The sequence below is a fragment of the Elephas maximus genome, chromosome 16 (genome assembly GCF_024166365.1).
Source record: "Elephas maximus indicus isolate mEleMax1 chromosome 16, mEleMax1 primary haplotype, whole genome shotgun sequence".
In the NCBI taxonomy this organism is placed as follows: Eukaryota; Metazoa; Chordata; class Mammalia; order Proboscidea; family Elephantidae; genus Elephas; species Elephas maximus.
In genome coordinates, this window is record NC_064834.1 from 51,011,851 (window position 1) to 51,037,587 (window position 25,737).

The 25,737-nt window shown below is 44.3% G+C and overlaps 1 protein-coding gene across 1 annotated transcript in view; it reads left to right on the forward strand.

The window, feature by feature from the left end:
- CNNM1 (cyclin and CBS domain divalent metal cation transport mediator 1) overlaps positions 1 to 24,405 on the forward strand; it is a 61,558-nt gene extending 37,153 nt beyond the window's left edge. Inside the window, exons 7-11 of the mRNA XM_049855693.1 lie at positions 7,283 to 7,446; positions 20,198 to 20,381; positions 20,531 to 20,680; positions 22,367 to 22,468; positions 24,283 to 24,405. Of these exons, the coding sequence (XP_049711650.1) occupies positions 7,283 to 7,446; positions 20,198 to 20,381; positions 20,531 to 20,680; positions 22,367 to 22,468; positions 24,283 to 24,362 (680 nt within the window). The 3' untranslated portion in view covers positions 24,363 to 24,405. The remainder of the gene's footprint in view (positions 1 to 7,282; positions 7,447 to 20,197; positions 20,382 to 20,530; positions 20,681 to 22,366; positions 22,469 to 24,282) is intronic.
- The last annotated feature ends 1,332 nt before the right edge of the window (positions 24,406 to 25,737 follow it).

Consider the following 25,737-nt stretch of genomic DNA (forward strand, 5'->3'; position numbering starts at 1 on the left):
ACTATATAACATAAAATGATACTGGTGAGGAGTGTGCTTCTTAACTCAAGTAGGCACATGAGACTAAGTGGGCAGCTCCTGTCTGGAGGCAAGATGAAAAGGCAGAGGGGGACAGTAGCTGGTTGAACGGACATGGGAAATACGGGGTAGAGAGGAGGAGCGTGCTGTCGCATTATAGGAAGAGCAAGTAGGGTCACATAACAATGTGTGTATAAGTTTTTGTATGAGAAATTGACTTGAATTGTAAACTTTCACTTAAAGCACAATAAAAGTAAAATAAAAAAAGAAATGACGACACCAGGGACCTTCAAGATCCTTCACATGTCAGTGATTCCTGGTGAATGCCAAGAGTGTACTATGAGAGTTCAGCAGAAAGGGAAGGTACATTTTTCAAAAGATTTTTCAACCAAAATGATCAAAGCAGGAGCTTATTTTCCTTTTTAATTAACCTTCAGTTAACCAGGCAACCTAATTAATTTTAACTTCCCTATTAGAGAAAGGCTAATTCTAGTTAATCGGTACTAATTGTGAAAAACTTCATGGTAACCCAGTGTCAGACAGAGATTAAAGTGACTCATTCCTGCTGCGCCGTATTCCCAGCTGAGACTTCTGATCCAAATCTGGCTGGTGTCATGTGTCCCTGAGTGCTCTTTTAACCTTTCCCCCTTGTTCCGTGATTGTGGGTGTTCAACCCAACAGGAAATGGGTAAGCAATAATGAGGTAAGAGCAAGGCCAGCTTATCCTCACTCTTGGCTTAACTCTGCAGGTGGATGAATGGCAGGCACAGCAGCAGAAAATGAGAGGTGGGCAGCACCACGCTTCTCTTACGGCTCTTTGCCCCCACCTTCTTTTGTCTGATTTTTCTATATCGCCAACCACTAAGACTTCCCAGCAATCGGGTGACATCTCCAGGGCCAATGCCATGGTATTACCACTGTCACTCTTGCTTCTGCTCCATTTCACCAGAAAAAGAAGCTTCAGCGTCAAGGAATTTTGTGGAAAGAAGTCCTAGGTACCTCTGACCCCATACTTGATTTAGGATCCAGATGTGCTAATTTACATATATATTTTGTCTTAGAACATCCCTGGGTAGCACAGTTAAGCACTCAACTACTAGCCAAAAGATTGGTGGTTCAAACCCACCCAGAGGCACCTCAGAAGGACAGGCCTGGTGGTCTGCTTCCGAAAGGTCACAGCCTTAAAAACACTATGGAGCAGTTTTACTCTGCACACGTAGGCCTGCCGTGACAGCAACTAACAGCAGCAACAACATTATGTCTTACCCCCATCTTACACAGGGAAAAAAGATAAGCCCTAGAAACTAATAGGGCCTTTAGATTTAAAAAGAACTCTGTTTTATTTGATCCCTACAACCACCTTATGAGATAGACAAGAATTATTGTTGGAAATCAATAGGTAAGGAAACAGGCTCTGAGAAATTAAACCCTAGGGTCAGGGTCATGTGTATGGTAAATAGGTAAAGGGATGAGGACTGGAATCCAAGTTTCTTATGTCCTGCTATCCTATTGCTTGGGGATCATGCTGCCCCTCTGAATACAGGTATTTTGTGCCACCTAGAAATTTTTTTTTTTAGAGAGCTGTGGCTTATTTGCATTTTGAAAATAGCCATTGTAATGAATATGGTGTTCACACTGGATCCAGGCCATCAGTTCCTGCACCAGATATTATCATCATTATTCACAGGGCCCTTCTTTCTTTTTCAGCCTTAGTTTGAAATAAGGAGAGCAGAGTGGCTTGTGGATTACCTGTAGAGTGTGGTATAATTTGCCAACTTTACAGGTGCTTTCATTTAAACAAAACTTCTGACTGACCCACTGAAAGTAAGTGGCCCCACTGCAGTTATCATTCCCCCTCCCAAGAGTCACCTCTCTCAATAGTGGAGAGACGTTTGAGTCCCCATGGACAATCCACAAAAGCACAGAGGCGGGAGAGGCAACTGAACCACGTGTTCTTCTTCTTGAGCACTAGATCGCCCATCTGGAATGTGCTTTGAGATCAGTGGTGATAGAGTTTTCTCCCAAAATATACAGGGATGCCCTAAAATTATCTTTTTACTTTGTGAAATGTGGTAAGTGGAAATATTCCTTTGGGTTGGCTCTTGTGTAGAGAACATTTGGGAACCATTAAAGCTCCCTGTAACGTGAGTGAGTTCATCTGGGATCCTAACTTGAGCTGTCTTGCAGAATTCAGATTGTAACTTGAACAGAGCTTTGACAGCGAGCTTTTGACATTTGGTTTTCTGGTATTGACTGTTACCCTGGACTGATGAATTTTAATAATCCTAGTTTGTACTCTAACAATCTTATGTAATTAAACTCTCCCATCCAGTTTGGAGAACACAAATGGTCCATGGCACAGTGACCGTGACTGAAGTGGGCTGTTCCCCTCATCCTTCACTGATGCTCCAAAAGATATAGGCAGGCAGCCACTAAACTCCACTTTTCCCTCAAATTCCCATACTGAGAAAAGGAATGAAGGCATTCTACTTCTGTATCTTGGGTCCTGCTCTCGGGATAGAGTGCTGAAGAACTTGGATCTTAAATCAACTATGGGATCAGAGGTGCCTAGGACTTCTTTCCACAAAATTCCGTGACTCTAAAGCTTCTTTTTCTGGTGATATGGAGCAGAAGCAAGAGTGACAGTGGTAACACCATGGCATTGGTCCTATAGGTATCATGAGTGAAGCAAGAGTTCCCATAGCTGTGTATAGGTTTTCAGGGCCCCTTCCTATTAGTGCCAAGTAAGAGGAGATGCCATCCAGCTCCAAATGCAGTGTAAAATCTTCTTACACACACACACCATTCTACCCCAATATCTTCTCTACCCCAACCTTAGCAACTCCAAGCTGCCAACTAGGGAAGATTATCTCTTGCAGACTGACCATACAGCAGCTGTAAGAATGAGCTCTGCCACAGTTCTCTGTAGCACTTGGACTCTAGAGCAGAAAACGCTGCTCCCACCCCCAGTCTCAGCAGAGCCAGTTTGAGGGTATGATGTAAGAACAAGAGCAGGTAAGGGATATGTTGGCTGCTTGCCTTAGCTCCTGTGGGCAGGTACTGTGGTCAGTTTTATCTGTCTTCTGTTCAGATCTTCTTGCACTAAACTTATAATTTCCCTCCTCACTTCACTCCCTCAAGCTGTGCCTCTCTGCTCTTAGAAATGCCAAGAGGAATTAGACAACTTGAACTAGTTTGCCATGCTGCTGGGACACTCGTCTGTTACTGATTTCTTCTCTTTTTTTTTTTATTTATTAAAAGCATTTCCATTCCCCTTGCTCAGAAGCCTCAGGGTGTATGTGCACAATTACCAAAACGCCGAGTCATCAGCATCCTACCTATTGAGGAATGTCAGACTCTGGAAACGAAAACACTGATCTTGCACAACACTCAGATGAGCCGGGCCTCTGTCACGAAATGAGAGTTCTTTTTTCTTTTATAAATTGCTTTTATAGGCCCGACCTTTGTGAAACAGTTATATCTTTTGGTGCTGAGAATCCTTTGAGATTTTATGAACAAACATTCAATAGCATTGTTTTTACTTAAAAAAAAAAAAAAAAAGAAGAAGACATGTTTCTCCTCCCAGCATAGCAGTGATGTAGCTTATGTTTGACATGCAAGTCCCTATGAGTGACAGCAGTGGAACATACCTGCCCTGAGTGCCATTGAGGCGGGGAAGGGGAATGTTGCCTCTTTTTTCGACAGAGAGCGGAAGTGATTTAAGCAGAAGCTTCTGTGGCTGGAAGGAGGTTTGTAGATAAGGTAGGGCTCTGTTTCCCTGTCATCCTCCCTGAATGTATCTTGAATTGTGACATAAGGAGCGAGGACCTGGAGCAGCAGGTATGGGAAGAAGCACGTGTCAGACCTGGCAAAGCAAAGGATTATCAAGGAGTGATGGTTATTTCCCAGGGTAACTAACCCCACAGGTCCTGCTTACACACTCTGCCCTCATGTTGAGTTGAGGTCAAGACCCGCCATGGTCCAGGTATGGTTTTCCAAACTCCACTCACATGCCAAAGCAGCTCTCCTACAGGACTAACTGCCTCCCTTTTCCACAACAACTAGCCCCAGAGGAAACACCACTGACTACTTAGCCAACCACCACCCTACAACAGCCACAAACGGGTGTAGCCAAGCCAGAACTCATCTGTTTGTGTTCAAGGACACCAGGGCAGGAAATGAATAACACATTTTTCTGCCCAATGGTACTGCCATTTACAGTCACCCTGGAGTTTGACTCAGTTCTCCATGGCACCATCACTGTCCCTCTTGATCACTGGTCACTCTAGAAGAGGATCTGGTCCTCCATCACCCAGTGGAGTAGGGCTCTAGAGACCTGACTCAAGGACCCCTGTTTTACATGCTGTTATTAAATAGACAAACAGGAAGTCCTCATGTTTCTAGTGGCCTCTTCCTCAAGTTAGTGGCCAAGGTTCAAGGCTTCTTGGTGCCTTTTGATTCTAGTTACATGTTATTTATTCACTACCCACCTGAGAGCTGCTTGGAGAAATCAGCTTCCCCAAAATGACTTTAGGCCTCAGAAAAAGGGCTTTCTGACTCTAGGATGTTTTGCAAACTTTGAAACTTCTTTTTAGCCAAAATTTAGATTGAGAATAAAATCACTTTAAGGGGCCCATAGTTGCTGATTCATTCATTCTCTATTTTTTATGGAGCACCTTGTATAGGCCAGGCACTGTGCTAGGTACTGGGCATATAATGGTGACCAGAAAAGACAAGGTCTCTGCCCTCATGGAATTCATAGTTGAATTGAGTAGACATAGCAAGTAAGTACAAACCTATGATTAACTAAAACTTGTGAAACGTGCTTTGAAGGGATGACCAGGGGCAGAGAAAGAGGAAAGCTGGGAAGCTTCTCAGGGTGGCCAGACAAGCACTTCAGAGAAGTGAGACCTAATGACTGAGAAGCAAGCAGCTGTGTGTAGGGGTGGGTCGGGGAACAGAGGAAATGGCATCTGCTGAGGTGGGGAAAGTTTGGACGATTGAGGATCCCCAAGAAGGCCATGGGCTAGAGCAGAGCAGAGCAGGGGAGCAGGTTTGAAGGTCCAACATGAGATCAGACAGGAAGGCGGGGGCCAGGTCATGCAGGGCGTTAGAGGCTACAGGAAGGAGTTTGGATTTTATTCAAATACAGTAGGGTTCTGGCAGCTGAGGTGTGAGCAGATCATAAGGGGCAAGAGTGGAATGTGGAGACAGAAGTAGAAGTGAATGCATTTGTTATGTTGGAGGCGGAGATAGCAGGACTTGTTGTGTGGGGCTGAAGGGATATCAGGAGGCAAGGGACTCCCAGGCTTCTGGGTAAAATAACAGGGCGTATGTGAATGACATTTACAGAGAAGGAACAGACTGGAAGTGAAACCCTTAACTCTATAATCACATCAAGGCAGTGATTATTATGGCTCTAATGAAAAAATTATTCGGCCTATTATTATTTTAATATTTTGGCTGCATGGTCTGCCAGACAACAGTTATTATTATTTTAATATTTTGGCTGCATGGTCTGCCAGACAGCAGTAACCGTTTGGCAGCTAACCAGATTGTCCACCCTTGGTGCCTCGTTCCAAATAGATGCTGATCAAATGTTTTGATTGATGGCAGCATTATCTCAAAAGACAGAATTAAGTTTCCGAAGTTCTACGCTGAAGAAGCCAAGACCAGAATCTATGAAGAATCTGATTCTTCATTTGAGTCCCCTGAACTAAGTCTGTATTATGACAGGTGGACAGCTTTCTGGTCCTCTTTTGGGGAAGAAATGCAGAGTGGGATCAGCTGGAAGGCAGAGGAGCAGGAGAAGCTCTGCAGTCTCTCACTTCAGGTTATTCTGTGGTAGAGATAATGCTTGGGTCACCTTCAGAACCCTCTCGTCTGTTGATGCAGTTAACGTAGGTAGTCCATTTTGAATCAGATGACATGGTCTTGATTGAACTTTCTCAAGAAGTGTTTCTTTATATAAAACAGGACCTTGAAAATATAAAAACAACCTGACTGCGAACATTTAGGAGGCATTTGACAGAAGGCCTGTAGGTTATTGCAGTTCCCTCCTTAGGCCTAAGTAAGAGGAAATCCTGAGCTAGGCCCACACTTTAGAGGCCCTGGCTTTGGCCCTCCTCAGCTGTGCCCTCCTGCATGGGTCAGGATTCCACAAGGTCAAAGGGATGTGCTCAACCAGAGCCTGTGTCTTTCCTTCTAGACCACATTTCAGAAACCCAGAATCCTGGAATCCACCTCCCGACCCAGACAGCTCCTGGGTGGAGGTGGGGATCATAAGGCCAGAGCCTGGCTCTCCACGCTGCCATGTATTCTAGACAAAACTCAAAGGAATCTGAGTCAAACCTGGCTTTCCAGGTTGTTACGATGGTCTGTTTGTCAAGGACAAGACTAGAACATATTTTAACAGTTTATTAGTGTGATTTATAACTTATAAATATTTATCCATATGTTTTGTGGGACTCCATTTGTATGCCTGCCCACGCCCCACAAACATTGGGGTAGGCTAAAATATATCACCAGGGTGAGGACTCTTATCAGTGCTGTGACTAATGGTTCTGAGGGCAAACCTAAGGTTTAGCCTTTCTAAAATAAGATTCATAAATGGAGTTTCTAGAGAATAACTCATCGTAGTAGAAGGTCTCGTGGTCTGGGGTAGCAAGCCATGCTTACGGCACCATCCTCATCTGGTTGGCAGGGGCAGATTAACCAGTAAACAAGGTACCCGCGGGCTTACGTTAAGCAAGGTATGCACAGGCTTACTTGTGCTTACTTAGTAATCTGTAGCGCACAATTTCACATAAAGGTGTGGTGAAACCCATGTGAAATTGTGCATACAGATTTGTAAATAAACACAAGTAAACTGCATACCTTGCTTACTGGGTAATCCATCCCTTCTTGTTGGGATGCCTTCCTGCACCTAACCTGAAGAGCAGAACGAAGAAAGGCACACCCTTCAGAGGTTTGGGCAGGCAAGGAGCCTAAGAAGAGTGGCACCTTGGATTCCTGTCTTAGGTATTCACTCTTAGGGAATAAATGTCAACGACGCCAGCCTGGCTCCTTCTGTGGCTCTAATGGGAAGGGCAAGGGGCCCGTTCCACCCTTTATGTTCCACAGCCTAAAAGACCAGCGGGAACTCAGTAAACAACCCCTCTCTCTCTTTCTTGCCCTTTTTCCATCCCCCTTTCTTCCTCCCCTCCTGCCCTTCCTTGTCTTTTCTTCCCCTCCTCTCCCTCTGCTTTTCCCTCAACATCTGCAGTAAACCGGTCCCCTTCTCGCTGCAGTGGGTTGAATCGCTCTGAATCTCCAAACCGTGAGCGCAGCGACTTTGGGGGGAGCAACACCCAGCTATACGGCAGTAACAACAACCTCTATACACCCGACTACTCGGTCCACGTCCTCAGTGATGTGCAGTTTGTGAAGGTAACTTCCCTGGGAGGGCTCGCCCCTTTCTCCCTGTGGGCAGAGTTGGCTGGGATGGCAGGGGGAGGGGACCCCCACACCTGGGCTTAATGGGCATCTTTCCCCCATGTGCCGGGATAATGCTGGGTGGTAATTGCATCCTGGCTTTATAAAGGCCCTGTTTTCAGTAAGCTTTATTACTGTTCATTATGTTATTCTTTTAAGAAGGCTGCCTGATCCCCATTTTTCATGTAGGGAAACTGAGCCACAAAAAGCAACAGGAAATTAGCTTGTCCAAGACAAGTTGCTGGCAGAACTGTTTCCTTTGGATCCCTCACTGTTGGTATCAGGTTGATTCTGTTCGTTTTGTTTTTTTTTTTTTAAGGATAAATTTGCAGGTGATTAATAAATGGTGCTATGATTTCATGCATGATAGTGTATTTTTGTACCTTAATATTTAAAGTTTAAAACACAATTCAGCCTGTATGTTAACTGAAAATCCTTTGTAGTAATTTTTAACAACACCCAATAGCATGACTGAGCTATTTGAAGAGAACCACTTGGCAAATGCTGTGGAGAGAGGCAGCAAAATTCACTGCTTTGGAATTAAAGGGAGGGGAGCCATTTCCTCTTACCCCTCTTTGGGATTGGCTTTTGAAATTTCCCCTTTCCCTTGCTTTGTCTTTTGTTTTCTAGCATTCTGCAAACCATTACAAACTCCAACCTGAGGTCTGGATATAGCCCCATTTATTCCAATCCAACAAAACACCCAATGAGTTCTCTTGGTGACTGTTGTCTCTGCAGCAGGATGGCTAATGAGATGTGTATTGAAATCACAAAGATGGGAGAAGGTCCTTTCTTTTGTCCAGAATACACATCCTGATTATATGAAGAGTGGTGTGTACTGGCTGGCTTTCTGTGTTCCAGAACTCTGAGGATACTCTGGGCTAAAACTGACATCAGCTGACAAAAATAACTATGAAAAGTTATGGAGTGGGGGAGGGAGGACAACGAGAATAACAACTATTTTTTACATGGTGTTCTGTGCAAGGCCCTTGACTGAGATCTTTACCTAAATTATCCACTTAATCCCACAGCCACTCTACAAGGTAGGTACTATTATCATTCCCATTTTGCAGATGAAGAAACTGAGGCTTCAGTATAAACACTTGCCCAAGGTTACATGGCTAGTCAGTGGCAGAGACAAGATTCAAATGTGGGTCTGTCTATCTCCAGAGTCCATGCCCTAAAATCAGTGTGCTTTAGGGAGAGCTGCAGGCGGGCAGAGCCTGAGGATCCAGGGAGAAGTGACTTTAGAAACTAACCAGGTAATTTAGGACTCACGTGCCTGTATGATTGTAGACATTTAACAAGTATAATATGACAATGAGGTTAAACTTCAGAAAAGCTCTCAGCCCGTAAGTCTCCCCGCTATTGCTTCCAGCTTGAAGCCCTTTCGTTGCTAACACAGACCTTCCTCGGAAATGGAGGTAGGGAAAAACGGAAAGAAGAGAAACTCAAATATGCTCTCACGTTAACTAAGCAGAGTCATTGTTTAGTTTTCTGAATGCCTACTCTGTGCCTGGCACCGCCTAGGTATTGGCCATACTGTGATGAACAAGAAAGCAACCTTTCTGAAACTTATATCCTAATAGGGGGAGAAAGGTAATAAACTAGTAATCACATAAATAACTTAGGTAAGTCCAGGGTTGAGGGATAAACGGTAATTGGGCAAGGGAGGCTACTTTAGAAAGGGTTATCAGAGCAGACTGAGAAAGGAATACTTTTGCTGAGACTTCAAAGGGGACATGGTGGGGAGGGGAGTATTCAGGAAAGAAATAGCAGAGGCAGGAGAGAGCTTGGTGGGTCAAGGATCTGAGTGCTGGCACACATGCACCTGGGTGGATGCTGGTGTGAGGTAAGGATGGAGCGTTAGCCATGGCCGCTTCACTGGGACCTTCAGGCCATAGTAAAGCGCTTAGATTCTATTTTAAATGCATTGGGAGTTTTTGTTAAATTTGTTTCTCAGGTCTTTCCATTTGTATCATAAGTTCAGAAAATCTGTATGGAGGCATTAACTTGCTGCTTTGGAGGAAAAAGTGAATGAGATTTTGAGAGGTCATGTTTAATGAGCAACTGTGGTGAGCCAGAAATTTCTGAGGTTTGCGTAGACTGGAGAGCACTTTAGGGAGATGGATTTGGCAGCTCCTTGAAGAGGAATTTGTTAAGATGAATACCTAGCATTGAGTTTGTAATAATTTCCTAAAGATTTACAGATAATCTCACAGCTCCATCCCTAGAACATAAGAAAGGGAACATTCTACAAATAACAAGGAACGACTCCTAACATCAGACAGTGGCAGTGTTGAGACCCACACATCCATGGTCAGTTCTCAGGAGCAGACATCAGTCCTGTGTCAGACCAGAGGGCCTTGCTGTGACCTGTGCAGCTGAGTAGCATGGAACATGGTCCTGTTTTCACCTTGAAACTTTAAAATTCAGAAGACTGAGTATCAAAAGTAGAATAATTTTAGGAGAGGATAGAAATTGATTAAAACATTGTTTAAAAACTCCTTGAAACCTGTGGCTTTGGTTTCTGAAAAACTGAATTGTTTATTTAGCCCCGGGGGGTAATTTGACTTCGAAGTAAGTTACAAAATGAGATGGAAAAGTGCATTTAATGTCATCTGGGAAAGGTATAAAACAAAGCTGTGATTAGTAGTACTTAAGAATAAGTTATGAAGGTACCAAAGAATCCTTATGAATTTGTTTTTTGAAACGTGTTCCAGTGTTCCGTAAATATCATTATTAAAGGAAAGCAACCAAAAAACCAAACCAAACCCACTGCCATCGAGTTGACTCATTGCGATCCTATAGGACAGAGTAGAACTGCCCCGTAGAGTTTCCAAGGAGCACCTGGCTGATTTGAACTGCTGACCTCTTGGTTAGCAGCTGTAGCACTTAACCACTACGCCACCAGGATTTATTAAAGAAAGAGTATTTGGTAAATGCCTTACAGTTTTTTTTTTACAGTCTGGATTGTGTAACCTTGACCAAGATGTCCCATCACCATCTGGTGGCGGAATCCCTAAATTGCAGGACTGTGTTTTAAGGTATGAATAAACTGCCTGAAAGTTGTTAGTATAAACAGAATATCATAAAATGATAAGAAACATCACACTGGCCTAAAGGTTAACTTCTGGACACCTTGGCTGATAAGTCAAAATGTCCAAAGGGGTACCCCTACTTTTTGTTAGCTTCAAGATAAACAGACCTCCGTTGGCTTTGTAGTTTAGGGAATGCTTGAGTTTTTAAATGGCCAAAGTATAAAAAAGTATAGGAGAAGACAATTTGAACTCAAGCTATTGCTAAGAAATGGTGTATCTACAGAATTGAACAGAGAGTAAAAGCATGCTGTCTTTTGGACTGTGGTTTGATTCCCTCAATCAACCAATCAATAGATATTTATGGAGCATCAACAATGGTCCTAGGTTGTTAGTTGTTGTTGTTATGTGCCGTCAAGTTGGTTCCCACTCATAGTGACCCTATGTTCAACAGAACAAAACGCTGCCTCGTCCTTCGCCATCCTCACAATCGTTGTTATGCTTGAGCCCATTGTTGCGGCCACTGTGTCAATCCATCTCGTTGAGGGTCTTCCTCTTTTTCGCTGGTCCTCTACCAAGTTTGATGTCCTTCCCCAGGGACTGATCCCTTCTGATAACAAGTCCAAAGTGTATTAGATATAGTCTGGCCATCCTTGCTTCTAAGGGGCATTCTGATTGTACTTCTTCCAAGACAGATTTGTTTGTTCTTCGGGCAGTCCATGGTATGTTCAATATTCTTCACCAGCACCACAATTCAAAGGCGTCAGTTCTTCTTCAGTCTTCCTTATTGATTGCCCAGCTTTCCCATGCATATGAGGCAATTGAAAACACCATGGCTTGGGTCAGGCACACCTGAGTCTTCAAGGTGACATCTTTGCTTTTCAACACTTTAAAGAGGTCCTTTGCAGCAGATTTGCCCAATGCAATGCATCTTTTGATTTCTTGGCAGCTGCTTCCATGGGTCTTGACTGTGGGCCCAAGTAAAATTAAATCTTTGACGACTTCAGTATTTTCTCCATTTATCATGATGTTGCTTACTGGTCCAGTTGTGAGGATTTTTGTTTTCTTTATGTTGAGGTGTAATCTATACTGAAGTCTGTAGTCTTTGATCTTCATTAGTAAGTGCTTCAAGTCCTCTCCACTTTCAGCAAGCAAAGTTTTGTCATCTGCATATGACAGGTTATTAATGAGTCTTCCTCGGATCCTGATGCCCTGTTCTTCTTCATATAGTCTGGCTTCTTGGATTATTTGTTCAGCATACAGATTGAATAAGTTTGATGAAAGGATACAACCCTGACGAACACCTTTCCTGACTTTAAACCACACAGTATCCCCTTGTTCTGTTCAAATGACTGCCTCCTGATTTATGTACTAGTTCAAGGTACTATATACTAAATATGGCATTTACTAATGCTAACGAAATATAAAACATATCCTCTGCCTTATAAATCAATTAAAACCTAGTTGGGGAGAGGAAACATAAGGTAAACGGCAGTGATGAATGCAGGGTAGTATCTTAATTGACTACAAGATTATGTTGCACTTATTTTAAACTCTGTATTAGCTGGAGAACATACTGGAACTTTAAGAATTGGGGAGGAATAAGAGGGGAGGTAAAAGAATGCCATGATGGAGGAATACCCATAAACGGAGGTATGGAAAGTGAGTATACACAGCGTGTTCAAGGGACAGTGAAGAGAGGAGCCGGACCGCTGGTTCTGCTGACAAGTAGTGTGACGGTTGTTGGCTGGGCAAGACCAGATTAGGAAAACTGAGCAGAGTAATTTAGATTGATCTACTAGACCTGCAATAGCCACTATCCTACTGAGTACATGAAAAGTGGCCACTCTGAATTGATGTGCTATAAGTATAAAATAAGGAGCCCTGGTGGCACAATGGTTAAGTGCTCGACTGCGAATGGAAAAGTTGGTGGTTTGAAACCACCCAGCAGTTCAGCAGGAGAAAGACCTTGTGATCCTATCCTGTAAAGATTACTGCCAAGAAAAAACCTGTGGGGCAGCTCTCCTCTGTCACGGGGGGTCGCTGTGGGTTGGAACCAACTTCATGGCACCTAACAACACCAAGGGTAAAATACATACCAGATTTCAAAGACTTAGTACAAAGAAAAGAATGTAAAAGTCCTCATTAATAATTTTTCTATTGATTACATGTTGAAATGAAATTATTTTGGATATGTTGGGTTAAATGAAATATATTATTAAAACTAATTTCACCTGTTTCTTTTTACTTTTGTTGAATGTAGCTACTAGAAAAGTTTTTAAATTACCTGTGTGGCTCCCATTACGTTTCTATCTCTAGAGCACTGTGCTAGATAGACGTTGTCGTAGGTTGTTGAACAAAGGAGGGGACTGATGAAAACTGATGCTTGAATCTAGAAGTACAGCTGGGGGAAGCAGTGCGGAGATTGCTTCCCTGAATACATTTCCAGATTGGCGCCTTGTCAGCAATTTCTTTTAAGGCAGCACATTGACATGGCAGTCGTTCATAGTTAAAAAATTAAAAGAAGAAGCCCTGTGAAAGCAAGGCTATGAGATATAGAGAGAAGGTAATCAGTGGGTGGTACATTTCTTTTTATACAACCACCCACCAACGGTGCAGACCCTCCCTCAACATCTGCCCCTACACCTGCTCTTGGGCAAACTACCCCCCCAACACACACACATACACAGAGTCATGCTTCTTCCCACTTACAGATCCTGGCTTTATCTGTCTGACTCCTCTCTTCAGCATCACTGACTAGTGGTTCATTTAACTTCTATGTGAATGCCTCCAATGACAGAGAACTTATGAGGGAGCTTATTCCATTTCCTTGGTATTATAACGAAAAAAAAAAAAAAGTAATGCCTTATTCCCAGCTCACCCTTTCCTCCCTAACAATGGCTAAAGAGAGGGCTACAGTTCCTGGATCCTTGCTTCCAGTTAACTGGAGGGATGATTACTTTTTCTGAAGAACAAAGAGAGAGTGTCACAGCTCACTGCAGATACAACCCAGGTTGAATCTTTCCAAAAATAAATAAATGAGTTAAATAAAATGGAGAATTTTGTAACAGTCACCATCCCCTGAGAGACTTCTTACTTGGGGGACACAGCCAGTCTACCAACCGACGTCTTCCTTTTTCTATCATTCCTTCTTGGGATCTCCTCTCTTCCCCTCACTCTCTTTTTATTTTATTGGATAAATTAAGGATTTACTTTCCTAAAACCTAGTCTTGCCTTTATAGTCCCTCTAGCCACATTTATGCCACATTTCTTCTGGAGGCAGAGGCGATAACTGCTTCTTTCTCTACCCCCACCTCATGGTGTGACATGGACAATTTAGACATAATTAGATAGTAACTTTGTCTCCTTTGGAATGTGTGCCCATTATAAAGTTACAATGTGAGAAATAGATGTGAACATGTTTTAAACAGTCATTCCTAACAGTTGTATATATAACACAGTCACTGTGTTAATCTCATTATATCTGAGCTTCTTTTATAGGCTGTCATAGTTTGCTGGTGCTGCCATAACAAAATACTGCAAGTGGGTGGCTTTAAAGAACAGAAATTTGTTTTCTCAGCGCTCAGGAGGCTAAAAGTCTTAATTCAGGGCATCAGCTCTAAGGGAAGGTCCTTCTTTGTCTCCTTCAGCTTCTAGAAGCTACCAGCAATCCTTGAAGGTGCATCTGCCTTTGTCGTCATATGGCGTGTGTCTGTGTCTATTCTACTCTTTTATAAGACACTACTCAGAAGAGTTTAGGTTTAGGACCCACCCTATTCCAGTATGACCTCATTAACATAACAAAGGAAAACCCCTATTTCCAAACAAGGTCACATTTATAGGTATAAGCGTTAGGACTTTAACATAACTTTTTGGGGGGAGCACAATTCAATCCATAACATAGGCCCAAGGAGGTTAATGATTTGGTCAAGATCACCCAGCTTGAAAGTGGCAAAACTGGGACTTAACATTTTACTTTAGTTAGCCAGTATGTTTCCCACCACATTTTCTAAGGTAAGGGGTCATTTGGCTTTCTTTGACTAAACTATAAGCCAAACCTAAACTAACTAGTTAGAAGAACCCAAACAGAGTAATATCAAGTGCTGTGTTGGGCTTGTCAAGTGTCATTTAGGAATTTTTTCTGTCCTTTACGCCAAGAGAAACTACAAGACCCAAGGAAATTTTCATCTTTGGAAAACCCATGGGCATATTACAAAGTTGGGTTTTCATGATGACTATGGTTCAGGCCATGAGGCAGCTGCTTTTCCGTATTGGAGATGCCTGTAGACTCCAGCACTGCAAAGCAGTTATTAGGGCACTGAGTCTTTGAATCATCTCCCCTAAAAGGTTATAAAAGGCAGCATAAGTGGCCATATGAAAGGCAGCCTTATGCGTCCAGATACGTTTGCAGTGTATGGAGTCAAGACACAGACTATTTTCCTTGGAGAGCAGGAGCTTACAGCTCCTTAGCAGAAATACCCAGACTGAAAGGAGCACCATTGTTAGACTTTGAGATCCCCCTCTGAAAACTTGGAATGCCACACTCGCACTTCACCTTCGGTTTCCCTGGCACCAAAGAGTGAGTAGCACTTTCTCAGGCAAAACCCTGCATGAGACCAGTACACGGTTCTGCTAGCCCTGTTCTGCCAGGTGCCAAACTCAGGAGAGTCCTTCAACCTTTCTGACCTCATTTCCTCACTTGTAAAATGGAGATCACAAGACCTCTCATGCCTACCACATACAGTCATTGTGGGCAGCAAAGGAGATAACACATATCTAAGTAAGTTGGAGCCCTGGTGGCGCAGTGGTTAGCAGGCCGCTAACCGAAAGGTCGGCAGTTTGAATCCACAAGCTACTCGGAAACCCTGTGGGGGCAGTTCAACTCTGTCCCGTAGGGTCACTGTGAGTCGGAATCGACTCAACAGCACACAACAAGTGCTCTGTGAGCTGTAAAGCATTATGTGGATATGGGGTTTCACCAACATTTGCAAACCTAATATTAGTTCTATCTCTTTAGATAATTTATAGGACTTCTAGTAAAATATATGATTTCCAAAAAACAAAAACAATCCAAGGATATTTTAAATAAAAAATTGAAAATAAACTGCAAACCAGTGTGAGGAGTTATCAGGAATGAGTTACTGCAAGTAAACACTAAGCCTGTAAGCTGCCTGGCCATAAAGCAAAGAGGGGAAACAATTATATACTTCCAATAAAAAAAAAAAAAAAAAAAAAACCTGTTGCTGCCGAGTCAATTCCAACTCATAGTGACCCTATAGAACAGAGCAGAACTGCTCCATGCGGTTTACCAAAGAGCGTCTGGTGGATTCGAACTACCAACCTTTCGGTTAGCAGCTGTAGCTCTTAACCACTACGCCACCTGTGTTTTCTTCCACTAGAAGAAAGTATGTAATTCATCTTGTGAAAGGAACTCTTTTCTTGTAGTAATTCCTTGAAAGATTTAGCAAATGGATTTCTATGACTATGGGAGGGCATCAGAAATAATAATATATATTGGTTTCATAAGTTTCTTATTTCATCCTTCTATACAAGCTGGGGGTCCAGCATGAAATTTTAGCATCAGTGATGGCAATTATCAAGGAGAGCCAAGGTAATCATTGATTACAGGGGGAATTTTCAAGTGTGTGTGGTTTCAAGAGCTGTGGTTCTTCGTCTTGGCTGTGCATTGCAATGACCTGAGGAGCTTTAAACACTTCTAATATCTGGGCCCCACCCTGAGATTTAGCTGTAACTGCCTGTGCATCAGGATTTCTTTAAAGCTCCCCCAAGTGATTCTAATATGCTGCCAAACTTGAGAACCACTGTCCTACAGGGATGAGTAATTATGTCATCTTGATTTTTTACATGAAATAGTAGTCCATGTCCTAGAGCTGTCAGCATGGGCTGCATCACAGACACTTGGTGGTTGAAATCTCTAATACATGCTTGATATTCTGTGAGCTTGACCGAAGATAAGGTTTGAGACTATCCGAAGTCAGCTGACATCTCTTGGGAGAAATCTGGAGACTTCTCACCCAGATGAAAAGTGACCTGACTTCCCAACAGAGGAGGATGCAAAAGTCAGGTTTTCTCAATGAGAACATTGAATCTATTGAAAATCTTAGATAGATGCTAAGTTGAGATCCCATGGTTCTGTACCATAAAGCATAGAAGATTTAGTTTTGACCTGAAAAATATCAAAGCCAGTTGTTAACACTTGGCTGCTTTAGCCTTTAAAACCCTTTAAAGGGAGGGAAAAAAAAATCCTGAGCAGGAAGTGTGTCTGATTTTAATTAGATCTTAAGTCAGTGGTGGTGCTCAAAGTGTAGTCTTCTGGCCTGCAACATCAGCATCACCTGGGAAGTTGTTAGAAAATGCAGATTCTCAGTCCCTACCTTGACCTACTGAATCAGAAACCCTGGGGATGGAGGCCAGCAATTTGTATTTTAACAAGTCCTGCAGGTGATTCTGATGTACTCCAAGGTTTGAGAACCACGGATTTAAACCAGGGCTTCAAACTGGTTTGATCTAGTTCGACCCCCAGCTAAGATTTGCATTTCCACCCCAGATATACTGAATCAAAATCTACATTTTAACAAGATCCCTATTTTAATGATCGTGTTAAAACATAGATGTATACATAAGATTCACCTACAGATGTATATGTATCTAGATGTATATGTATCTATGTATATGAATCTTATGTATACATCTGTTTTAATTTAGGGATCGTGTTAAAATGTAGATGTATATGTGATTCACCTAGAGATGTGTATATATCTAGATGTATATGTATATGAATCTTATGTATACATCTATGTTTTAACACCATCCCTAAAATAGGGATCTTGTTAAAATGTACATTCTGATTCAGTATATCTGGGGTGGAAATGCAAATTCTCAGCTGGGGGTCAAACTGGATCAAACTGGTTCGAAGCCCTGGTTTAAACAATCAGACCCACTGCCATCGAGTTGATTCTGACTCATAGCGACCCTATAGCACAGAGTAGAACTGCCCCATAGAGTTTCCAAGGAGTGACTGGCAGATTTGAACTGCCGACCTCTTGGTTAGCAGCCATAGCACTTAACCATTATGACACCAGGTTTCCAGAACCAAACCTGTTCCCGTAGAATCAATTCTGACTCATAATGACCCTATAGGACAGAATAGAGCTACCACATAGGGTTTCCAAGGAGTGGCTGGTGGATTTGAACCACTGACCTTTTGGTTGGCAGCTGTAGCTCTTAACCACTATGCCACCAGTAGATAAACTAGCAAAAGAACTGTATTTGCCTGCTGAAATCCAGGGGTAGTATGATGATTAAGGGAGCTCTTGTGGCTCAGCGGTTAAGCGCTCAGCTGCTAATCAGCTGCTCCTTGGAAACCTTATGGGGTAGTTCTACACTGTCCTGTAGGTCACCATGATGGCAACAGGTTTAGTTTGGTTGATGATGATTAAGGGCGTGGGATTTCCACATGCGTGTGTTCCTTAAGTATTGCCGAAAAACATACATTCTTGGTGTTTTTGTGATTAGTCGTGCTTAGAATTTGCTTGATCCTCATTTTGGTATCCTGAAGTTTGTTAGAGAAGAAAGGATTGGTAATGCACAGCAATGTAATGAATCTCCAACTTGAAGGAAAATAGGTTTCCTTTCATGAAGAAAAAAGTTGCCTGAATGGTTGTTGAGGTTAAATATTTGGGGGAATACTGTAGCCTAATATTCAGGATAAGTGCTAAGAGACAAGAGATTGTGTCAAGAAGCTCTTGTTGGCTTTGGTGATTTTAAGACATTCTGGAATAATTGGAGGACCAAAGGATCTAGGAAATGTAGTGAGAACATTATAGAACAATAAAGCAGAAAAAAGTAACTCACCCAGAGCAACAGCCTACACTGAAAGGAAAGGAGGGAAGCCTGGTGGATAGGGAAGGCAGAATTGGGACAAGCCAGTGGTGATGGAGAGTCACCCTCAGAGGGTGTGAGTAATGTGCCATCTAGAATTGACTCAAGGCCAGTCTAGGATTTGACCATCACCCACAGATCCCCAGAGAGGCCAGGCATGGAACACATCCAAGCCAGAGGGGAAAGCAAGGCTAGGAGAACAGGTGCTGAGAATTCAGCAGTGGAAGTGGCCACTGTTGAAAGAGCCCTTGCAAGATACCAAGCCAACTTCAAGCCCATTCTCTGTTCCAGTGTATAAATCTTAACCATCTCTTCTCCTTTTGCCAGCCAGGCATCTTCATTGTTCCAACACGTAACGCCAATCCTACCTCTAAAGGAAAGAGAAGGCAGAATAAGCAGAATTTATAGTTTTTTCAGTTTTCTAGCTTAATGCACGTGAGGAAGGGACGAAACAGATTAGGAGACTGTAGAACTTGGGAAGGATGTTGTGCTTTGTGCCATTTTCGTTTTTCCCCAGTGCAGCAGCGGACTAACCAGTAACCAAGGTACCCACAGGCTTACATTAAGCAAGGTACAAACGGACTTGATTGTGTTTACTTACTAATCTGTAGTGAACAATTTCACATGAGTTTCACCGCGGTGAAAAACAGGTGAACTTGTGCTCTGCAGATTAGTAAATAAACACAGTTAAGTCCATGTGTACCTTGCTTATTGGGTAATCCGGCCCTGCCCAGTGGCATTCATTGGTTAGCAGTATCCTGTTCCTGTAGTGGGGGGTGCAAAAACAAGCTTGTTTTCACTGCAGACAAGGTGCACGGCACCAGCATGTGACATACACCCAGAGAACAGAGATGACAGAGAAACCTTCCCATTTTCCAGAAGAGTCATTTGATCCCTATTTTTTCCTGCCTGGAATTATGGAATTTCCCTTCTGGTCTGGCTGAAACCTAACTTTCTTCTGGAGGAGCTGTGCCAGATGCCTTCACATGGGGCTGAGGTTTGACACATCAGGAAGGTGACTGGTATGACGCCTGTGGTCCCAGGAGAAATCTGGGAGATAACACTGCTGCAGACCTTTCCAGCACAGGAACGTGGTCCTACCTACATCCAGGGTTGGGCGAAGTCCAAATCAAATGCCTCCACCTCCAGCTTCCTGACAGTAAGACCTAGGGCCAGAGCTCTTAACAGAGTCCTGTCTTATTCTCGGCAAGTCCCCCACCAGCTGACCCTTCAGGAAAAGAGTCCTTGGCAATAGCATAAACAATGTTTTAAACATCTCCTTGGATACCACCCTGCTGAGCAAAAATGCCCTCCGCCCTCTCTAGGTCTCAGAAGATGGTTTGATGGCTCCTCCAGGGGTGAAGTCAGGGTCTGAAGCCAGTAAAAATGGACAGTGGGAACTTGTGGCAAACAAGCAGATTCCCCTCACTGCTCCTCACCACTGGGCTGGTACAGCTTGGTAAGGCCCCCAGACTCAGGGGCTTATCTACAGAAAATAGCGCTTATGGCAATTAGTGTTAAATTGTGAATAATCTCTCACAGCTGGCGATGAAATTTCCATGGCCGATAGAAATTAGTGCCCCTCCTCAAGTGCCACCCAGCGCACCCACCCTACCTGCCCTACCTTAGTTAACAGCTCTACCTCCAGTTAATGGGTCTTTGGCCGCAAAAGCCACGCGTTCCAGAGCACTCCAGCAGGCTGCTTCTGGGCTCAGAAAGGCTGGCTGCGTCCTGAGCTTCTGCTCCTCCCTGCCTCTTCCTTCTAGATCACACGGCAGCAGTACCAGAATGCACTCACCGCCTGCCACATGGACAGCTCACCCCAGTCCCCTGACATGGAGGCCTTTGCTGTCGGAGACTCCACCAAGGCCCCGACTACGTGGGGAACACCCCAAACCCCCAAGGATGACCCTGCCGTCACCCCCCTGAATGACAGGAGCAGCCTGCTGTGTAAGTCAGCTGGGCGATGGCTGGGCAACCGCCAGGTGAGGACAGCCTGCCTTCCTCCCTCAGCCCTGCCCCAGGCTGCCATCTTGTGCCTCACAGAACCCCAGGTTTTCTCCAAAGCAGAGAGGTGATGTCCTTGCTGTCCTTCCCAGGTGGCCGCTCAGATGGGCTGAGAAGCCCAGGCGAGGTAGTGTACCTGAGGATGGAGGAGATGGCCTTCACTCAGGAGGACGTGGATGACTTCGAGGAGCGCGGCACCCAGCAACTCTCACTGTCTCCTGGAGCTGTTCCCACAAGAGCAGGTCAGGAAGGGCAAGCCCGCCCAGGGGACAAAAGGGATTGCCACCCTTGCGCACTGGGATGGCCCGGGAAGCGCTGGGACCTCAGCCCTGTGGAAAACTCCCCACTTCCTTCCACGACCAGAGAAGGGAAACTAACCTTTACTGAACACCTGCTGCCTATCAGGCCTCAATTTTAATTTATTCTCCCAGGAAGATAGTATGCAGGGCAGTGTCTGAATCTAGATTTCTGCCTGGGGTCAGACCCTGGCTCTTACGTTTATAAGCTATGCAATCTTAGGTGTTACTTAACCTGACACTCAGTTCCCTTATCTTAATAGATGTTTCTTTATGTGGATATACATACGAATCACGGTACCTATCTCATGAGGCAGTTTTCCATATAAATAAGATAATATATATAAAGATCACGTCTTTAAAGAGCACTGCTTGGCACTGTGCACCATAAAGACTAGGTAGTTATTACTGGACCTATTTTACAGATAGGAAAACTTAGGTCAGCCACTATTACTAATAGGGCTCTGTCCTTCCTTTGAGCCCAGAGAACATGGACACTTGGCGGGACTTGTCCTGAAGTCTCTGAGGCATTGAATGCTTCGGTCTTGACAATGATGTTGCTCCAAGCTCCCAGCGTTCCACAAGACCTGGGCTCTTCTGTGCTTGCCTTGCTAAGATATACTCCCCAAGCTTTCGGCAGCCCCTAAGCCCACCCTCTAGGCCAGTCGTTACCCTACCCGACCTTCCCGCCCTATCCCAGTCCATGGCATAAGTCCAGAGAAGTGACCTGATAGATGGCTCAGAAATATTTGAGGTCAGTGAAACAACATGTTTGAACTTGTGACTGGCCCAGAAAGTCTAGGACACATACAGTCAGTGTTCTAGCATCTGAACTTGGAAATGATGCTCTTTTTCACCTGCGTACACCACATTTAGTAGGTAAAGCATGGAGTAGGAAAATGTTATCAAAGGAATAAGGATGGAGGAGATGGGGTAGTCTTTGGAGGTCATCTATGATACATGAGGACTCTGAGGTCTGGAGAAGAGAAAGGACTTGCCCAAGACTGTAGACTTCATTAGAAGCAGAGCTGGGGATCAAACTCAGGCTTTTGACCAATGCAGCTTCCACCACACCACTTTGTGCTCTCATTAGGTGCTTATTGCATTGTCAGTAAAGACTTGGACCCCTTCCCAACTCAGATTCTATGGCTTTCTGAGATTCTGTGGCTCTCACTGTGTCCCATGAGAGGATACAGAGGCATGTGCTTAATCATTATTGAGCCCTATGATTTTCCAGGGTCTGTGCAAACAGAGGAAGGAGGTATCACCACCTGTCCTCAAGTATGCTTTTTGTCTGCCAAGGATACTGGGTGGAGAACATATTGCTCTCTTCCTCTTTCTCTTGCCAAACAGCATTTGAGGAGAGGGAGTTATTTCTGACTTTGCACAGATAGTTGGATCCCTGCTCCTATTCTCCATCTGTTTGTTCCTTTTGTGGCACTAACATGCCTCTTGCTAATTAATTATGGCCAAAGCCTTCCTGGGTATCACTCCCCTGTTAATGGCCACTGCTGCCTCAGCCCTTGTCTGGAACTTACCTGCTGTGAAACACCAACCAGAATCGCCCTCACTCAATCCCTGGGTGTGTGGGTTGGAAAAAAACTTGCGTTATCTTTTTCATTTCTTGCACAGCACCAGATAGTGAATGTTGTAATATCAACCTGGACACAGAGACCAGTCCCTGCAGTAGCGACTTTGAGGAAAGTGTGGGCAAGAAGCTGCTGAGAACCTTGAGTGAGTAGCTCTTCACCCAGGTAAAAGCCACCCACTCGCTGGTTGGCTGTAGGAAAAGCACATTAGAAGGAAACCTATAAAGGAGTCCCGGTGATGCAGTGGTTAAATGCTTGACTGCTAACCAAAACGTCAGCGGTCCAAACCCACCAGCCACTCCATGGGAGAAAGCTGTGGCAGCCTGCTTCCATAACGATACAGCCTTGGAAGCCCTATGGGGCAGTTCTACTCTGTCACATGGAGTTGGGTATGAGTTGGAATCAACTTGATAGCAACAAGTTTGGCTTTGGGAACAGGTATGATGGAGCCCTGATGGTGCAATGGTTAAGCATGTGACTGCTAACTGTAAGGTCGGAGGTTCAAACCAACGCAGTGACTCTGCAGGAAAAAGACCTGGCAATCTGCTTCTATAAAAATGATAGCCTAGAAATCCTTATTGGGAAGTTCTCCTCCGTCAACATGGAGTCAAAATTGACTTGATGGCACCTAACAACAACACCAACCACAGAGGTATTCATGGAAATGTATAATAGGGCCAGGGCCAGTACAGTACCCTGAGTAGCTACAGAATCTGTCCCATTCAGTCAGTGGTCATCTAGGACAGGGGTTGGCAAACCATGCCTGCAGGCCAAATCCTAACTGTACCTCCCTATCCCCCCGACCCGTTTTTGTAGATAAAGGCTTATTGGATCGAAAACACAGCCATTTGTTACCTATTACCTGTAGTCACAATGGCAGAGTTGAGTAGTTATGGCAGAGACCACATGGCCCACAAAGCCTGTAAGATTTACTCTCTGGCCCTTTTAAAGAAAGAGTTTGTGGACCCCTGGTCTAGGAGACTCAGTAGAAAAGAAAGTGCTATCGCCCAGGGGAAGGAGTCACTGACAGAGAGAACAAGGTGAAAAATTCTCCTTCCTAAAAACAAAGCTGGGAACAGATTGCTCTTCCATCCTTGAGGTCAATTACTTCGTTACCCCTACCTTCCCTAATACTAATCCCTGGGTAGTGCAACCAGTTAAGCTCTTGGCTACTAACTGAAAGGTTGGCAGTTGAAACCCACCCAGAGGCACCTTAGAAGAAAGACTTGGCAATCTGTTTCTGAAGGTAACATCCTTGAAAACCCTGTGGAGCCCAGTTCTACTCTGCAACACATGGGGTCATCATGAGTTGGAATCGACTAGACAGCAACTGGTTTGGTTTTCTGGTTTTTCCCTGGCGTACAAGGGAGGTTGCTTCAGAGTTAGAGAATGTAGGTCCCTGGGGATGGCTCCCAACCATACCCACCAGCCCTGGCTCGTGGCACATCAAAGGCTGTGATACCAGTTATCTCTCAGTGTCTAGCAATACTTAGGGCCGGGGCCTTCAAGAGGTGGGAAAAGTACAATCCTATTTCATTGTTGTTGTGTGCCACCGAGTTGATTCCAATTGATAGCGACCTTATAGGACAGAGAAGAACTATCCCATAGTGTTTCCTAGGCTGTAATCTCTACAGAAGCAGATCGCTGCTGGAGAGTTCAAACCACCAACCTTCCAGTTAGCAGACAAGCGCTTTAATCATTGCACCACCAGGGCTCCTTCCCATTACATGGAATTTACACAATCTCCTCCAGGAAATCTCAATTCCATTTGGCAGTAATGTAGGCTTGTGGCTTTTCAGAGATGTCAGCACCAGGATACCATGAAGATTAGTTCCAGCCAAACTGTCAAGGGCTTTGCCTCCATTTCTGCTTCTATTTTGGGACCATTTCTAAGCTGGGACCACTGAGAGAGTGTGACTGTCCTCCCAGTCTTACAGATTGATACAAACTGTTTTTCAGGTGGTCAAAAAAGGAAGCGGTCACCAGATGGGGAGAGAACTTCAGAGGAGAACTCCAATTTAACGCCTCTGATCACATGACAGGGCACAGACAGCATTCGCTGGGTGTGTGAGATTCCAGAGTTTTGGGGGAGAACCCACCCTCCCATCACCTGTTTCACCCTGAGGCCTCCCACAGGTGACAGAGCATTCTGCTTTCCTTTCCACCTCTTCACCTTAGCTATCAGTTTGGCACATTTTTCCCTCTTAGCCTCCAATTTGACTCAGAGCCTTCCTGCAGCCTTAATGGAAGGTGGTACTTCCAGTGGGACATGCTAGAAATGGTCTTGTCTGTTGCACAATCTGAGACTGGAGAAGAAATTACCCCAAGCTGACAATGCCACTCTGGTGCCCCTGATGCCATAGGAGACCCATGTGCTGGAATTCACCGTTTCTTCCTCCAGAGCAAAATAACTTTCTACCATATTTCATGCTTAGCTTAACTCAGAAGGTACCACTGGCAGACAGGCAGATGGAGGGAGGCTGGAATAGCAGGTATGAAGACTGGTTCAAGGAATGGACCAAGAATCCCTCCAGAACTTGAGAGCCGTGGGACTAGGCCATGTTGGTATGGCTGGTTTCCTGCTAGATAAGGATTCCAGCAGCCTGGGGAAGTGTGTCTCAGCTGGAACGGAAAGAATGTGAGTTGGAGCCTCAAGTCATTGTATTTCCCAGGGACACATCTGTTTTGGCTCTCAGTCAGCAGCCATCGATCAATCAATAAATCTGCTCTGAAAGAGGAGGAGCAGGGAGCAGAGAGACCCAGTTGGGAGCCAGAGATGGAATTTCAGGTTTTAAGTGCAAATCAAAGCAAAAAAAAAAACTTACATGAAAAAAATTCTAAGCAAATTTTAGCCATGACCAACCAAAGAATGCACAGGTCAGCCAAGGAGGATGCAAGCTCTCGTGGGACTGCAGTGTGCAGTGCACAGGAATGTCGAAAGTCATTCTTTTCCATCCTTTCTGACCCCCACCCTCACCCCTTACTCTACCACAGCAGGTCAGCTAAGTGTATTTATTCTAAGAATTTACTAAACCAAAACAAAAAAACCAGACCCCTTGCCGTCGAATCGATCTTGACTCCTAGTGACCCTATAGGACAGAGTAGAACTGACCCATAGGGTTTCCAAGGCTGTAATCTTTACAGAAGCCAACTGTCACGGCTTTCTCCCATGGAGCCGCTGGTGGGGGTTTGAACCACCAGCCTTTTGGTTAGCAGCTGAGCACTTAACCACTGTGCCACCAGAGCTCCCTAAGAATTTACTACATCTCCGTTTTTCACCTGGATGGTGGGGACAGTGCAATTTCCAAAAATAACCACCAGATGGCAGAATGAACATAACTACTTCCAAGAACAAAAATAGTTCTGACCCAGGAGCTCAACCAGCCTTAGGGAAAATTTGGAAGTAAGTAAAGT